Genomic DNA, 17,119 nt, shown 5'->3' with positions numbered 1-17,119 from the left:
TGCAGCTCACCTACCGCTCGATCCTGAACTATAATTTCATGCAAATGTAAACCGCGTCTAAGAAGGATCCGTGAAGCGTTAGGCCCGCGCAACCCATTTTACTGGATAGAGCACTATACAGTATCCTGGGTGCGCGGGCCTAACACTTCACGGCCACGCTGGTACCTGTCATTTCAAATGACAGGTACCAGGAAGTCGGGACTGCCAGTCCCCCCTCCCCTCCTCCCGAAGCAGGGCATGAAAAGCAGCCTTGCTCCGGGAGGAGGGGAGAAGAGACACTGACAGTGTGAAGCGGCGAAGCGACTTACTTTTTTTTGCAGCCATCAGCAGGAACGGATCGTGGCTCCCCTGCCTCCCGGGGAAGATGGACGCCTGCACGGGGGAAAGCGGCCCCTGTGCGTGCAATTGGCCGCTCAAGACGTGACGTCACAACGTTTGGCGTCACGGCATGTGACGTCACGTCTTGAGCAGCCAATTGCACGCACAGGGGCCGCTTTCTCCCGTGCAGGCGTCCATCTTCGCCAGGAGGCAGGGGAGCCACGATCTGTTCCTGCCGATGGCCGGAGGGCTGCAAAAAAAAGTAAGTCGCGCAGCGGGAGGCAGGAGAGGTCCGATGGGGGCTGCAAAAAGTAAGTCGCTTCGCCGCTTCACACTGTCCGTGTCTCTTCTTCCCTCCTCCCGAAGCAGGGCGCGAAAAGCAGCCTTGCTCCGGGAGGAGGGAAGAAGGGGCTGGCAGTGCGAAGCGACTTACTTTTTGCAGCCCCCTCCGGATATCGGAGGGGGCTGCAACGTTTTTTTCGCTTTTTTTTTTTTGCTTCGGGAGGAGGGGAGAGAGGACTGGGGCTGCCCCAGAGACCGGCACCCATGATCGCGGCTGGGGCAGGTGAGCGGGGGCTGGGGGAAAGTTTGCCGCCTACCCTTACCCCTGCCTCTAACGCAGGGGTAAGGGTAGGCGGTAAGTTAGCAGGTTAAACGCGCGGCAAAACAGCAGGGAAAGATAGCGATAGTCGGGGCGCGGGTTACGGGATGGGAGGGAATAGCTAATTCGCTCGTTTGCATGCAATATACATGCCGTGTGCGGAAGGGGTTGTCCAGGGGTTTTTGGGACGCGGTAGGAGTAGGTTAAAGGGGATTCGGGATCGCAGGAAGGGCTAACGCGGCCAGAAAGTGAGTAGAATGCGGGTTAGGAGCGGGGTAAACGCGGCCGCACTTTACTGGATAGACCTGACACAGAATAGTCTCCGAATCACCAGCGCCTTCTAGCCTTTAATTAAGGGTACAATACTCCTTAGCAAAGGTTAAACCACCAAGCTGAGAGACCTCGTTCCAGGACACACGCTTCAGGTTCCCCACCCAGTTACTCCCTCATGGTCCCCCTTCCCCCACCTCGGAAATCTGGTTTCCATACTGCCCTCCATGCCAAAGCTCCTAAGATTACTCATTCATAGTAGGGTTTAGTGCAATGCATAGGAGGATTAGTTTAGGAGCTGTACAAACAGAACATTTAATCTGGAAATGCAGAATTCTGTTACTGTATGAGTGGCCATGGGGCAAGTTATGTCTTTATATGCAAGCTGTGGAGGAGCTGTGACTAACAAGTGAAAATTAAGATAGAGGCTCATGTTTATTTCATGTTATTGCCTTTGGCGAGCAGGATAAAAAGTGTTCCAACTTGCTTACAGATCATCAGCATCCAGCCTTGCAGGGGCCGCAACAATCTCTCTTGCCCAGGCCCTGATCCTAAGGCCACCGGCTAGGATACTGAACCCTCAGACAGAGGCTGAGGAGAGTCCAGGCTGAAGGTGGATACACAGAGGGCACTGGAAGCAGTGGGGTCATCAGAAACAGAGCACAAGACTTATGTAAGGCCCCCACTCCCCACCCAGGGGGGATAGGGAAACACCTCCAGTACCTGAATGCAACTCACCTTGAGCTGCCATTGAAAAGGCCACAAATAAAGACAAAAAGAAACGTCAGCCTTATCTGCTCCCGTGACCCATCCAAATGGGAAACAAACGTCTATGGAAGTTTATAGAAAAATGCCACAGCCTGCCTGGGCTTCTGCTGGAGAATGAGCTCGTTGGGGTGTGATAGGCCCAGTTGGTCCCCGAGACAGTTTTGAATCATATGATACACAAGGATAAACAACCAGTTTTCTTTGCAGATATCTGGCTGTGTCGACTTGGAATATCTTTCCAAGACTTCACAAGCACATAAAGTTCCTCAAGCTTGCACTCGTGACCGGAATTCTTCTGCTCAGCGCCACTCATTTAATGCTAACGTTGACTTCATTGTTTGCCATGCAGGCTTTGTGCCAGCCTGACTGATTTTGATGGTCGTATACCCAGGAGCGTGGCAGATCATTTTTGAATAAATAAATTCCCACAGGCTGCTGTTTGTGTGAGTTGTAAGTTTTTGTATAATCTGGATGAAGCTTCTCCCTCCTGGCACAAGGGATAGGATCTGTGCCTTGGAACGGTTACCTGATGCCTGCTGGGCGTCCTCTGGAAGGAGGGTAACTTCTGATGTTGCTTCCTTATAAATATTAAAGCCTCCCGACAAGATAGGTTGATGAACAAAATATTTTTTATTTATGTAAACACAGTTGCTTATTTCTAGTACTGCTTTACAAATGATAAATAAAAAATGCAGTACAGGAACATAATACAACTTCACAGCTCTTACTGAGCAATTTACATGCAGTATGTACAGACAGACAAACTTCCACAACCTAATTGTGCACGGCGTGAGAAGTCGCTCTCCCACGTGTTTTACAGCTGCTGCCTGCCAGCTTCATGGACTCCTGCCCTCGTCCTTGTACTGACTGGTGACCCTGGCAAACACAGCACATGGTACAGTGTGTGAGCTCTATGGTGAGGGAAAGGTCAGTCAGACAGGCTGCTGGACCCAGTGGGCCTTGGCCTGATGCTAATGCTCTTATTTGAAAGGGTAAGTAACCTTCCTTTATTTACCTGTTCCCACCCACTCATGATTTTATAAACTTCTATCCTGTCCCCTTCTCAGCCGCCTCTTTTCCAAAGTAGTTAAAAGACAAAAACGCTGAGGAACTGCGGAAGGATCTTTGAGAATGGGGAACTGGGCATGTGAATGGCAGATACAGTGCACTGTGGATGAGTGCAAAGTGATGCACATAGGGAAAATAATCCTACGTATACAGGATTCTGGGTCCTGTCTTAGGAGGAGTCACCATCATAAGAAGTTGCCATGCTGGGTATAGCTGTGTTTAAAAAAAAAAGGTTTGGAAAGTTCCTGGAGGAAAAGTCCATTAATTAAGGTAGAGCTGCAGAAATTTACTGCTTATTCTTGGGATCTATCAAACCCTTAGGATTCTGCCAGGTACTTATGGCCTGGATTGGCCTCTGTTGGAAACAGGATGCTGGGCTTGATGGAGCCTTGGTCTGACCCAGTATGGGAAGTCTTATGTTATCATCTTAGGGTGAGTGGTTTGCTCCTCTCAAGGCCATCTCTCTGTGTTTACTAACATTACTGTGTTTACTAACATTAGGGAAAGTTTGCATGAGCACAACATTGTGGAATAAATTCCCATCGCAGCAAAGCAAGTTTGCTCAAAATTGAGTCTTCAAAATAAAGGAAGACTCTCTAACTCCATCTCTGTCCCAGGTCTCACTGTGAGAACCCTACACAGAGGCCTTCATCCCTGCAACCGAAACAGGGGACAGCCAAGAGCGAGCTGCCCCTGGGAACGGAAATTACAAACTCCACCACCTAAGATGGTGGCCCCAAGTATTTATATCAACGGGGCTCACCCTATGGGAGGGAGCTACCCACCCAGCCACATTTTTACAGTTTCCTTCCCACACAAATGGAATATTCTCGTTCAGCCAAATTGTAAATCCCACCCGTGCGCAAAAAATAGGGGGTTACGCGCATGGCTGGGCCTTGCGCACACTGTGTGCATCTTCAAAGGGGCGGTCAGGTACAGCGGCCATTTGCCCTGGTACCGGGGAAGGAGCGCGCAAGCTGCTACTGCTCTGATGGAACAGTAAGCAACAAAATAAAAAAATAATGATGATAGGTAAGAGAAAGGGGGGTGGAGAGGAGGTTAGGGTAGGGGAGTTCCCTCCCAGTCCTCTCCTTAATTGGAGCAGACTGGGAGGGACCTGGGAAAGGCCTCGATGCATCGCCGCGCAGAAATTGCAATTCTCTCTACCCCTTGCGCGCAGATTACAAAATCAACTGCACGTGTGCACACGCCACTTGCATTTTATAACATGCGCGCTCCTAACGCTTCTCCATGTTTACAAGACCACTTAGATTTTGTAGAAAGTATAATTTCTTATTGAGCAATACAAGTCTTCTTGGGAGATGCTGGATGCCCGTTCTCCGACAGATTGACCACCAGCATCTCAAATACATTTATTTGGCATTTTTTATATACCGACAACCGTTTGCACATCGTATCGGTTTACAATTAACTTGGAAATTATAGGCTGGGCCTTTACATGGAACGGATAACTGCAGGTAAAAACGGAGGAACAAAAACAACCAAAAGTACATAAGTTAGAAAAAAAAAAAAATTTAAATAACTTATATTTTCTAATTACAAAGAATCAATGGCAAAAACGGGGATTCCAGAAAACAATTATATGGTGGGGGTAGAGGACGGGTAGGCCTGTCTGAAGAGCCATGTCTTTAAAAGTCTCTCTCCATGGTTCCCGGTAGAGGTCTGGCAGGATCACTACCCTCCTAATAAATGGGGCCGTGCTGGCTGGGTGCAGATGCACTTTCTCTGCATGTGGCAGCCGGCACTAATGGCGCTGGCATCATTCAGGAAGACACAATCAGAATCTTGCGAAATGTTAAACCTGCAACACAGAACATTCACTGTAAGGGAGAGCATTCTCACGCCTTAAAGAAAAAAGATATACTGTGTTTTCAAGACGTTGAAAGGAAAACTAAGAAGTGGGCATGTAAAAGAAGAGAGAAGCGCTATTTTGGGTTTTCTTGTCCGGCAAAACTGGATGCCCAAGGACAACCAAGCAATAAGATTGTGACCATGTTGGTTGACAGCTGCCTCAAGCAAGACAACTTTCCTTTCCTGAACAAACCCAGATCAGTCTAGTCCAATGGGTTTTGAATCCCCACCAGCAGATGGAGGCAGAACACAAAACTTTGAGGCACAGCTACATAACCGAGAGCGCCACCTGCAGTCCCTCAGTATTTCTCTGCCTCCAGCAGATTGTAGAGGTGTAAAACCTGCAGTCCCTCAGTATTTCTCTGCCTCCAGCAGATTGTAGAGGTGTAAAACCTGCAGTCCCTCAGTACTTCTCTGTCTCCAGCAGATTGTAGAGGTGTAAAACCTGCAGTCCCTCAGTATTTCTCTGTCTCCAGCTGACTGTAGAGGTGTAAAACCTGCAGTCCTGACTGATTGGGTTTTTGGAGACTGTAAATTGCTCCCCGAGGTGCCAGGTTCCATTGTGCGGACATCCCTTGGGCTGAGTCGGGCGAACGGGGGGTTGGATACCCCTGGCGGTGCTAGCCCATGCAGTCCAGGGCCCCTGATAGCCAGGGGACTAGCTCCCTCTTCGGCCCCGAGGTCCCCTCCTGTGGATTCAGGGAAGTGTCCCCTTAGGGATTTTTGGATTCTTTATTTCGCTGTTGGGTTTTATTTTTGCTTTGTTTTAATAAAACCCCCAAATGACTTTTTTTTTTTTAATCTGAGCACAGTGGCTGTGCTGGGACAGTTGGCCTGCACGGCCCTGCCGAATCTGGCCGGACCCTGGAGACATAGCGGCCGTTTGAGGAGTGGGAGCGGCGCAGACTGCAGCGGGTGAGGTGCACTTTATCCCCGGCGGGGACGCTGGAGCCCTGCGGATTGCCGAGACGGAGTTCCTTTGGCGCGTGCGCCATTTTCCTGCCGCTACAAGTCTTGCCGTGTGCCGCCAGTGGTAGCGCTGCCCACCAGCTCGTGCGCCACGTGGTGCAGCCTAATTCTTTCCACAGCGTCGCGGTGGGGCCTACGGGAAGTCGCATGAAGGACAAGCCTCAGGTGGAGGCACGCGAGGCCTGCGGGGCGTGGGCTGCTTATTGAAACTCCCTCTCCCTTTGCACAGGTTGTTCAATGGGGGGGGGGGCCTCCGCGAAAGATTAAAAAAAAAAAATCCAAGGCGGCCTCTCACCCGGCAGGGGCCAGGACAGGGCCCAAAGGGAAGTCTTCTGCTAATTCAGAGGGAGACTGAACCCAACTGACTCAGGCCGGTAGGGAATCCGATATTGGTTCCCCTCCCCCCCCCCCCGTGGCGCAGGAAACCAAAACAGGGGGATGAGAAATGATCGGATTCAGATTCCAGCGGGGCTGAGGGGACGCTGTCGGGAACAAGGGGGTTTTCCCTCAAATTTGTGCTCCTGATGCATGGGGAGTTCCTAGCCAAGAAGGCTGCTAAACACAGACCTAGAGAGAGGTCTTTAGGGTCCTCGAAGAGGCTTCAGGGGCTGCATAGGGGATCGCTGGATCGACAAGCAAACTTCAGGGGCCTCATGCTGTGCGGCCATTGGACCGTGGAGACCCGGACAACTTGGATGAGCAACAGAGAGAGGAGGCTCCCTCTCCAGTGGTGGATCCCAATGGGGACCAGCTCCCAGACCCAGATCCGAATAAGGACGACCAGGCTCTGCTCGAGGGTGCAGACCCTCGGGTGGTCCATCTGTTTAAGAGAGAGGAGCTGTGACCTCTTATCCCCCAGGTGTTGGAGGAGTTGGGGGTTCAGTTGAGCCAGGAGGAATCAGATAGTGAAGGGGTCAATCCGGGCCTGGATGGTCTTCGGGGTCCACCCAGCGCTTTTCCTATCAGTAAAAAGATTTAGAGGCTCATTAGCCAGGAGTGGGACCTCCCGATAGCAGGCCTGAATGTTGGGAGAGCTATGACGAAGCTGTATCCTTTTTGTTAATTGCTCCGGCCTGCGCTTTGCACCTCACAGAGGCGTAGCTGCAGATGCCCATTCGAGCAGCACATCAGAAGCTCCTCAGGTTCAAGGTGCTGGCTCAGCATTTCCAGTTGGTCAGACCCTGAAGCCCCTAATATGACAAGCAAAGCACTTATGTTTCTTGGTTGCCGGTGCCATTGGCGGCGGTCACTGTATGTTCGATCGGCTTGCGTGTGCCCAGCCTGTATCCTGCACTTACACACACACTGTAGTAAGTATGTGCTCAACGTTATGGGGTAGATTTTCAGAGCCCTGCTCGCCTAAATCCGCCCAAAACCGGGCGGATTTAGGCGAGCAGGGCCCTGCGCGCCGGTAAGCCTATTTTACATAGGCCTACCGGCGCGCGCAGACCCCGGGACTCACGTACGTCCCGGGGTTTTCGGAGGGGGGCGAGTCGGGGGCGTGTCGGGGGGCGGGCCCGGTCGTCGCGGCATTTCGGGGGCGTGTCGGCAGCGTTTTGGGGGCGGGTACGGGGCGTGGCTATGGCCCGGGGGCGTGGCCGCGCCCTCCGGACCCGCCCCCAAGTCGCGGCCCGGCGCGCAGCAGGCCCGCTGGCGCGCGGGGATTTACGTCTCCCTCCGGGAGGCGTAAATCCCCCGACAACGGTAAGGGGGGGGTGTAGACAGGGCCGGGTGGGTGGGTTAGGTAGGGGAAGGGAGGGTAAGGTGAGGGGAGGGCAAAGGAAAGTTCCCTCCGAGGCCGCTCCGATTTCGGAGCGGCCTTGGAGGGAACGGGGGGAGGCAGCGCGGCTCGGCGCGCGCAGGCTATACAAAATCGATAGCCTTGCGCGCGCCGATCCAGGATTTTAGTGGATACGCGCGGCTCCGCGCGTATCTACTAAAATCCAGCGTACTTTTGCTTGAGTCTGATGCGCAAGCAAAAGTAGGCTGATCGCGCTTCTTTTAAAATCTACCCCTATGCGCGCGCATCGCATGCTCAGAGCAGATGCCCTGCACGTACCAAGTTCCTATGGAGGGCAATACGAGAGGCGCAAGATGGCGCCACCATGTGGTCAGGCTGACCAAGTTTAAAACAGGGCCTAGCCCACTGGGGGGCTGCTCAACCCACTCTTAAGCCCACATCCCTTTACCCCAACGGGATTGGGAACGACAGTGGTACGCACGCCGAGCAAGGAGACAGGAGTACATTTTACCGAATCCCTCATCTATGAAGGTCATTTAAAAACAAAAACAAAAACTTACCTGGGCTCAGCGCTTACCAGCTGAGCTCAGAGACGGTCTCCGGCTGTGGAAGAGGGGCTCAGGCCATCACCGTCGCCCTCAGCTTCCTGCACCCATTGCCTTTCAGCTGCTTCAGCAGCAAAGTCCATGCCTGGAACCGGCTGCCGGACCAAGGCCCAGCTCTGAGGGATCTGGGAAATCTCCTCAGGAATTCTCAGCTGGGGGAGGGACCCTTAGGTATCACCACAGGAGAGCGGGGCTCAATCTTCTCCAATTTAAAAGCTGAATTTCTTCTTTCAGAAAGGTACAGTGTGAGGTTTTTTCCCCCAACCGTGTTTAAAAAACCCCAAAACGTACCCTAGTTGAACACATTAGATATTATTATATATAAGAATTTTAAAGTATTTTTTTCAGGTGGATCTATTTGAAAAGAAAAATTAAAGAATAGAAAGTAAAAACATTGTGTGATTGTGGAAGAAGATGAAAGTACTGGTACTGGTGGGTTATTACTCTTTGATGTAAGATACGCCACAGGGGATCTGCTAGGATTACTTAGAGATATTGTCTGAGTCACTAACATGTCACACCCATTAGCCAATCAGAAAGCTCCCTCAAGTCCCGCCCACTTCACACATTTCTCCAGTGAGCGGGAAAGACTTACAGGTTATTGAACTCCGATCCATCCGGCCATTTCCACGGTTTCCCTTTCTCTCTTCTCAGGCCGATCCAGTGATTGGAGTGTACTTTATAGTGCATGGTGAAATTCTGGAGGAAGAGAGACAGCTGCTGAGACTGTGTCCTCCACAGGGAGAGCTTATTACTGACCAGCACTCAGATACTAAAAGGCAAGGCTGCATCTCTATACCGGGGAGGGGTAAGGACTTCTGCACCGCTCACTCCACCCTGCACAGCTTCTTGCTGGCTCTCATCAGGCAGGCATCTCTCATGGCCTCATCTTGTAGCTCTCATCAGGTATCATCTTCCTCACTTTCTCTCCATACTCTTGCCTTTCACCGTCATAAGCACTGACCCCCTCCTCCTTCCTAATAAGTCACCCACTTTCCAATTAAATGATCTGCAGGCATTAGGAATAACGAGAGCTGTAGAGTCGTGTGCATCCCACAGCCCAGCAACCTCAGCTGGAAATGAGGATACGGGACACCCAAACACTGCCATTCCCCTGGAAATGAATGCACCTCCTCCCCAGGCTGGTGGGGGAACGGACCCCCTCACACTCACCAGTTCCTGCAGGGTCTCGATGACAGCGAGGGAGGCGTTGTGAGAGGCGCAGAAGCTCTGGGCCTCGTCCCAGTCTGTGCTGTTCTCATAGAAAAAGTAACATTTCCCTCTGTACCAGATCCAGCCGTCTGCACAGGAATCTGCAGGAGGAGGAAGGGCCGAGGGGTCCGCAGGAGGAGGAAGGGCCGAGGGGTCTGCAGGAGGACGGGCCGAGGGGTCTGCAGGAGCCTTGCTTTGGGTACCTATAAAATGAGAAAACAATTCCAGTTCAGAGACATTGAGGAGAGTCTTCGGGAGCCCATCTATGTGCTGGGTCTGTGGATGCTTTAGTACCCGTTTACCTCGTAGACAGTATTCAAATGATTTCTCTTCAAAATCAGCCAGAAAGGTGAACGTGTAGAAAAGCATCCGTGGACCTTCTGCAGGCTGAGGGGTAGGGCTTGCACCATTGTTACTTTGCTCTCTGTGGGCCCCCGATGCCTGTGACCTGCACTAATTCTGCTGTGGTAACTGCACACTGCTGTGATACATTGCAAACCTGCAGTTACAGGGTTAAATCTGCAGCCTCTGCCTGGTGAGTAGGCCTGAGTGAAAGGGGCTATAGAGAGGAAGGAAGGTCACTGCAGGAGAGAGATGAAGAGAAAAGTCCTGAATCCCCTCTCCCCCCCCCCCCCCCCCCCCGGACCAGTGAATGAGCAGGTAACTCCCCCGGTCCTGCTTCTGAGAACAGATCCCCTCACAGGTTTCAGCTGCTGCTTGAGAGGGTCACAGGCACCGTACCCTGTCCCCTGGACCAGTGAATGAGCAGGTAACTCCCCCGGTCCTGCTTCTGAGAACAGATCCCCTCACAGGTTTTAGCTGCTGCTTGAGAGGGTCACAGGCACCGTCCCCTCTCCCCTGGACCAGTGAATGAGCAGGTAACTCCCCCGGTCCTGCTTCTGAGAACAGATCCCCTCACAGGTTTCAGCTGCTGCTTGAGAGGGTCACAGGCACCGTCCCCTGTCCCCTGGACCAGTGAATGAGCAGGTAACTCCCCCGGTCCTGCTTCTGAGAACAGATCCCCTCACAGGTTTCAGCTGCTGCTTGAGAGGGTCACAGACACCGTATCCTGCATTCCTACTCCATGCAAACTGCTGGATGAAGGGTAGGGGGAAATGTTCATGAAGGCCTGGGTGAGGGGACCAGAGAGCATTGCTGGCAGAGTTTCAGCTGAAAAGGGACGAGCTCCCAGAAGACAGGGCTTTCTGCCTGCGAGTGGCACGTGGTCCCTGCTCCTGCGAGTGGCACGTGGTCCCTGCTCCTGCGAGTGGCACGTGGTCTCTGCTCCTGCGGGCCGTACAAAAGCCCCCCCCAAAGGGCATTCGTTTGCCCACCTCTGTTCTAAAGCAAGCAGCAGATAAGTAACCGGGACAGGCCCAACACCCTGGGGTCCTGATGAAGGAGTTCGATTTCATGAACCTCTGAAGACTACACTCCTGAAACGCCTCTCGTCTCTTCATGCCTGCCGTGAAACGCACAGCCATCTTGATTTACTAACATTTGCAACGCAAACGGAACCTAATACGTAGTGACGTACTTACGCACTAACATTTAGTGAAACGTAACTCCATTTTGGATTCATAATTTGTATTGTATTAATACGAACGCTGCCGCGAATGTCTAACCCGTCAATTAAATGACGAAACAATAGTCTGATCATAAGCTACACCTACTAGAGACCACGCTAGCTATTGCTTGTTCAGCAGGTTGTAAATTGTTTGTTCAGCGAAAACCAGAACGCATGTGTGAAAGATAAGAACTGTAAAGTGCATAAAGGTTTGCTCCGAAGGGGGCGTGGCATGCAGTTGTACTAAGCCGTTGTCTTAGCTGCATCTTGCTGGCAATAAAAGTCTATCTTTACGGATCAGTTGTCTGGGCCTCCTTACTGACTAAAAAGAGACGGTTACATTGGCGAGCCAGCCAGGAGGTACCGGAGACGCTATTTTAGCTCTCCAGAAGGTCCGGTAGTTTGGTGGCGGAGCAGTCCCCCTTACACCTGGTGAGTGGCCACCGCTGAGTTCAGCGATCAGGTTTCTGAGGGGATCGTTCCACAGAAATCCTGCCGAGATCTCTGGGTTGATGATCCGGGAAGAAGGCTTTCATGACGATCGGAAGACCCCTGCAGGCAAGTATTATGGAAACAAGGGAACAAGTGAAGAATAGATAAGGAAAATAGCCCGGTCTATCCCTGGCGGACCGAGGGGGCCTTGATCACACCCCACGCAGTGTGTTAGTAGGAATTACATTCCGAAGACCACGCGGATAATAAGGAGAAAATAATAAGTGAAGTATACGATAGTGGGAATAGGTTTCTTGTTGTGTGAAAGAGAGTGAATGGCCTCGCAGTTCTAGGCCGGGCTGACCGCGTCCTAGTCGGGGCGATTGTGATCCTTTTGTGTCTGGCGGATACGGACCCCTTACCTATCCGTCTTCCCTTCCCTCCTTTGTCTGTGAATTCTATCCTAATGGGAGGGGGCGGTTCGACTCCATTAAAAGTCATGACGGAACACTATAGCGAAGTGTTCGATAGACATAAATGTACAAAACCCGGAATGATTCAACGATGCACCCATAGGTGGCCCAGTTTGTGTGTAAATTGGCCTCCGGTAGGAACTTTCAATTTCCAAACGGCCACAAGGGTCCAGAAAATAGTTATACGAGAAGGGAATCCGGGTTGCCCTGAGGATATTCCGTATATAACCGCATGGATAGCAGTTATTGAAAATCCTCCGTCGTGGGCAAAGAAGCTAGTGGAGGGAGCCGCCCTCGTAATGGTAACTCAAGTATGTAAGATGGGAGACCGGAAATCCCCGAACCGGAAGAGAAGGGGAAAGGCGGCCATATTGGAACCTACAGAGCATGCGTCATCTGCGGCGGCCATATTTGTAGTACAAGGGAATTCACGAACTCCAGAAAAAAAAAATTAAACCCCTGCCGCCCGCAGCACTGCCCGACGCTGAAAATATCTTGCCGCCACCATATGCCCCTAGTTATCCCCTGGCATATCCTATGCCACCAAGCCCCCCAGTTCCCTCCAATGCGCAAGCCGATCCAAGGATGGCACCAGCTCAGGAAGAGCGACCCGAAGCGGCAACCGCAAAGGAAGAAAGCGGCAGCGAGTCGTCCGTGGCAGACGGAACTCGTAGTAAAACCCAAGCCGCAGCAAGTTTGCAATTACCAATCAGGGAAACATCAACTGTAGTTCCTGTAGTCCCGACTGATGAAAACGAACATCGCACTACGCAAACAATAAAATTATTTACCTACATACCTTTTACATCCAGCGATCTCTTCAATTGGAAACAGCTCGGGCCGTCATACGCTGAAAAACCAGAACAGATGATAGACTTTTTACGGGGCATTTTTGCAGCCCATAATCCTAACTGGGCTGACATTCGGCATCTAGCCTCCATCCTTTTTACCACTGAAGAACGCCGACAGATACAATTAAACATGGAAGAGGCAGCTCGATTAGGAGCCGGATCAGACGGACGTCCTGAAGACGTAGTGAGAGGCTTAGCCCCGACTGCAGATCCCAACTGGGATTTCCAGACCGCGGCAGGGCGGGAGCGCATCACCGCCTATCAGACCGCCTTTCTTGAGGCTTTAAAGAAAGGAAAGCAGAAAGTTGTAAACATGGGAAAAATCCAAGACGTGGTGCAGAAGAGAGACGAGTCCCCCGGAAACTTTTTGGAGCGATTGATGGATGCGTACCGCCAATACAGCCCATTTGATCCAGAGGATCCCAAACATCAACCCATCATAGTGATGAGCTTCGTTGGGCAGTCCTGCCCAGACATTCGCCGGAAGTTGCAAAAACAAGAAGGGTTCGAGGGAATGAATATCAGCCAATTAAAAGCGATGGCTGATAAAGTCTATGTAAACCGAGAACCGGATGGGGACAGCAAGGAAAAGAAAGAAACTAGAAAGTTAAGAGAACGTGTCAGTTTGTTAGCCGCAGCGTTGGAAGAAACTAATTTCGGGAACCCGTCCAGGCAGTATCACGGGTATCCCGGATTCCGAGGAAGAGGCAGACCGCCCTCTAGAGGGCTGCCAAGAGGACTGCCAAGAGGACGAGCTAGTAGAGGAGGATCGGTTAGAGGTGGAAGAATGCCATTGGGAACCAATCAATGCGCATATTGTAAACAAGAAGGGCATTGGAAGTCTGAATGTCCGGAGTCCCTGCAAGCAAGGCAGGAAGAATATACTCCGCCCAAATCTAAAGAAACGGAATGGCAGATGACCGTAGGTGAGACTTCCGGCGAAGATAGTGAAGCATGACTAGGTAGGGGAACCCTTCCCATAGACCCCCTAGTGGAGATAAAAGTGGGGGCTGAAACGTTCAAAGGACTGTTGGATACGGGGGCTCAGAGATCTGTGATGACCACAGCCATCACCACGCCTACTTCAAAAAACATTTCTATAGTCGGGGCTTCAGGAAAACCACTAACTGCCCCCTTCCTCCAGAAACGGCAGGTTGCAATAGGAGGACAATTAGTGTCCCATCAATTCCTCTACGTACCAGGGTGCCCAGTACCACTCATAGGGAGAGACCTCCTATGTAAATTAAGGGCTACCCTGCAGTTCGAACCTACCGGTGAAATCAAGGCATTCTTTGCCGATAGCCCAGTCTCTCTTATTTGTCCACTCCAAGAGGAATGGAGACTACATCTCCCCGTCCTTGAACAAATCACTCTGCATCGATACGAAGTGGATACCCCTCTCAACGAGCAACGAAGGCAGCTAATGGATAGCGTGCCTAAAGTATGGTCCGAACAGAATCCAGGGGGAATAGCCATCGATGCTACCCTTGTCTGGATCGAAATGAAACAGAATGCACAGGTGATCAATCAACCTCAATACCCCATTCCATATATGGCCAGAGAAGGAATTGAGATACACCTGCAGAGACTATATGATTTGGGAATTCTCAGGCGAATCCGATCTGCTTGGAACACCCCTCTACTGCCCGTAAAGAAACCCGGTTCTACTAATTACCGGCCAGTACAAGATTTACGAAAAGTGAATAATCAAGTAGCAGATCTAGTAGCCCTCGTACCAAATCCATACTCAATCTTGGCTCAAGTTTCCCCTACGTCCAAGTGGTACAGTGTCATTGACCTCAAAGATGCTTTCTTCTCCGTTCCAGTAGCAGAAGAATGCCAGAAGATCTTTGCCTTCACATGGGAAAATGCACGAACTGGAATCAAGCAGCAGTACGCATGGACTCGCTTACCGCAAGGGTTTAAGCACTCACCCACGATGTTCGGGGAGCAACTGGCAAAAGACTTGAAGATGTACCAAGTCATGTATGGGCCAGTAATACAGTATGTGGATGACCTTCTGTTGTTTCGTGAAACGTATCACGAATGTGCAGGAGCCACTTTCCACCTGCTAAAGACGTTGTACTCAAAAGGATACCGTGCAAGTAAAAAGAAGGCGCAAATATGTGAATTGGAAGTAGAATACTTAGGCTTCCAAATACGGGAAGGTACCCGTTGTCTTGGAATATCCCGTACCAGTTCAATACGAGGTCAACCTGTACCCACTTGCAAGAAAGAGCTCCGAGCGTTCCTTGGAGCTGCAGGATACTGTAGGCTGTGGATTGCCAACTATGCTGTTATTGCCCAGTCCCTGTACGACAAGTTGCGGGGAAAGGAGGCAGAATCTCAGCCCTTCCAGTGGGAACCTCATGAATTGACAAGTTTACAACAACTGAAAGATGCCTTGATTGAACCACCTGCTTTAGGATTGCCAGATGTGACGAAACCATTCCATCTATTCGTCGATGAAAAGAAAGGAATGGCCATTGGGGTATTGACTCAAACTCTAGGCTCGTGGGAACGACCTGTTGCATATCTGTCGAAAGGAATGGACAATGTTGCAAAAGGATGGCCAGGTTGTCTTCGAAGCATCGCGGCTGCGTGCTTACTAATCCCGGAGGCTGTCAAATTGACTTTTGGTCAGATACTAAACGTAACAACTCCCCACACTATTCAAGGACTTCTAGAAACACATGGACCAAAATGGATGACCAACTCACGTCTTGTAAAATACCAAGCCTTACTGTGTGAAACACCTGAAATTCAAATACAAGACAGTAAAAACTTGAACCCGGCCACTCTTATGCCGGCACCTGACCCCGTTGCACATGACTGTGAAGAGGTCATGACTACAATACATTCCAGCAGACCAGACTTGAGGGATCAACCATGGCAGGGAGCATGGACACTATTTACTGATGGAAGCAGCCAAGTTATTGATGGAATTCGAGTTGCTGGTTATGCTGTGGTTTCTGAAGACGACATCATTGAGGCTGAACCCCTACCTCCTGGGACATCAGCTCAAAAAGCTGAGCTAATCGCTCTCACTCGAGCTCTACAATTGGCAGAAGGACAGACTGTGAACATCTACACAGATTCCAAATATGCTTTCCTCACTATCCAGGTACATGGAGCCTTATACAAAGAGCGAGGTTTCCTAACAGCCGAAGGAAAGCAACTGGCTAATGCGTCTGAAATACATCAATTGCTAATTGCTGTATGGGCACCGCAAAAGGTAGCTGTCATGCATTGTAAAGCCCACACGGGAAAATCAGATCCCGTTGCAAAAGGAAACCAATGGGCAGACAAAGCAGCAAAGGAAGCAGCCCGTGCCCATTTATCGCCCATCCCGACTACAACTTGTCCACTTCTGCAATTCCCAACAGAAACTCCTACCTACTCGACGGAAGAGACTAACTGGGCACAGGCTGAAAAATTCCACCATCACGATGGCTGGTGGATTCTGCAAGATAACAGAATATGGATACCTGAAACATTAGCTTGGACTATTGTCAAAGAAGCTCATAACAAAACCCATCTCGGTCGAGATGCATTAATAAAGTTGCTGGGAAAAACGTACTACATCAATAGAATCATCCAATTAACAAAGCACGCAATCAGTCAGTGTGTCACATGTGCAAGAAACAATCCTAGAAGCGGACCTGGTCCCACACCCGGACACATTCTAAGAGGAACTACGCCATTTCAAGTTTGCCAGATCGACTTCACTCATATGACTCCGTCCAAAGGCTATAAAGCAATGTTGGTGGCTGTCTGCACCTATACCGGATGGATCGAAGCCACACCGACACGAACTGAAACCTCCAGAGAAGTTGCATCTCTGCTCCTTCACCAAATCTTACCACGCTACGGATTACCAAGACAAATCAATTCAGACAATGGACCAGCATTCACCAGTGAGGTTATCCAACAATTAAGTCGAATTCTGGGTATCAAATGGCATTTGCACTGCGCATGGCGACCACAGAGCAGCGGATCTGTTGAACGAGCTAACAGAACTCTGAAAAATCAGATAGCTAAACTATGCCAAGAAACAAAGACCAAATGGCCAGACATCCTACCCTTAGCTTTGCTACATATCCAATGTAGCCCAAAGCAGTCTGGTCTAACACCTTATGAAATGATGTATGCAAGACCTCCACCTCTCCCTTCTTTTCCCGAATCACTACAGATACAAGGGGAATTGTCCCTCAGTAATCAGCTCAAAGGACTATATAACACAGTCATTGAAATCCAGAACTATACATGTGACGTCGAACCTTTAGTCTTGCTGACCCCTATTCATCCATTCCAAGTAGGAAACTCTGTATGGATGAAGGACTGGGATGAATCAGATTTCCTCAAACCACGA

At 50.6% G+C, this 17,119-nt stretch overlaps 1 protein-coding gene across 2 annotated transcripts in view; it reads right to left on the bottom strand.

The window, feature by feature from the left end:
* Positions 1-2,660: 2,660 nt before the first annotated feature.
* The window catches only part of LOC115078701 (early activation antigen CD69-like), a 57,737-nt gene continuing 43,278 nt past the window's right edge, over positions 2,661-17,119 (bottom strand). The window contains exons 5-7 of one of the 2 annotated variants that reach the window (XM_029581679.1): positions 9,386-9,627; positions 8,808-8,911; positions 2,661-2,833 (exon numbers count right to left, since the gene is read on the bottom strand). In XM_029581679.1, coding sequence (XP_029437539.1) covers positions 2,794-2,833; positions 8,808-8,911; positions 9,386-9,627 — 386 coding nt within the window. In that variant the 3' untranslated portion in view covers positions 2,661-2,793. Of the gene's footprint in view, positions 2,834-3,324; positions 4,848-8,807; positions 8,912-9,385; positions 9,628-17,119 lie in introns of those variants that run through there. The other variant, XM_029581678.1, reaches the window with a different exon arrangement.

This window comes from Rhinatrema bivittatum, chromosome 16 (assembly GCF_901001135.1).
Source record: "Rhinatrema bivittatum chromosome 16, aRhiBiv1.1, whole genome shotgun sequence".
NCBI classification, from domain to species: domain Eukaryota; kingdom Metazoa; phylum Chordata; class Amphibia; order Gymnophiona; family Rhinatrematidae; genus Rhinatrema; species Rhinatrema bivittatum.
Note: the sequence above shows the minus strand (reverse complement) of the source record. Positions and strands in the feature narration are given on the sequence as shown.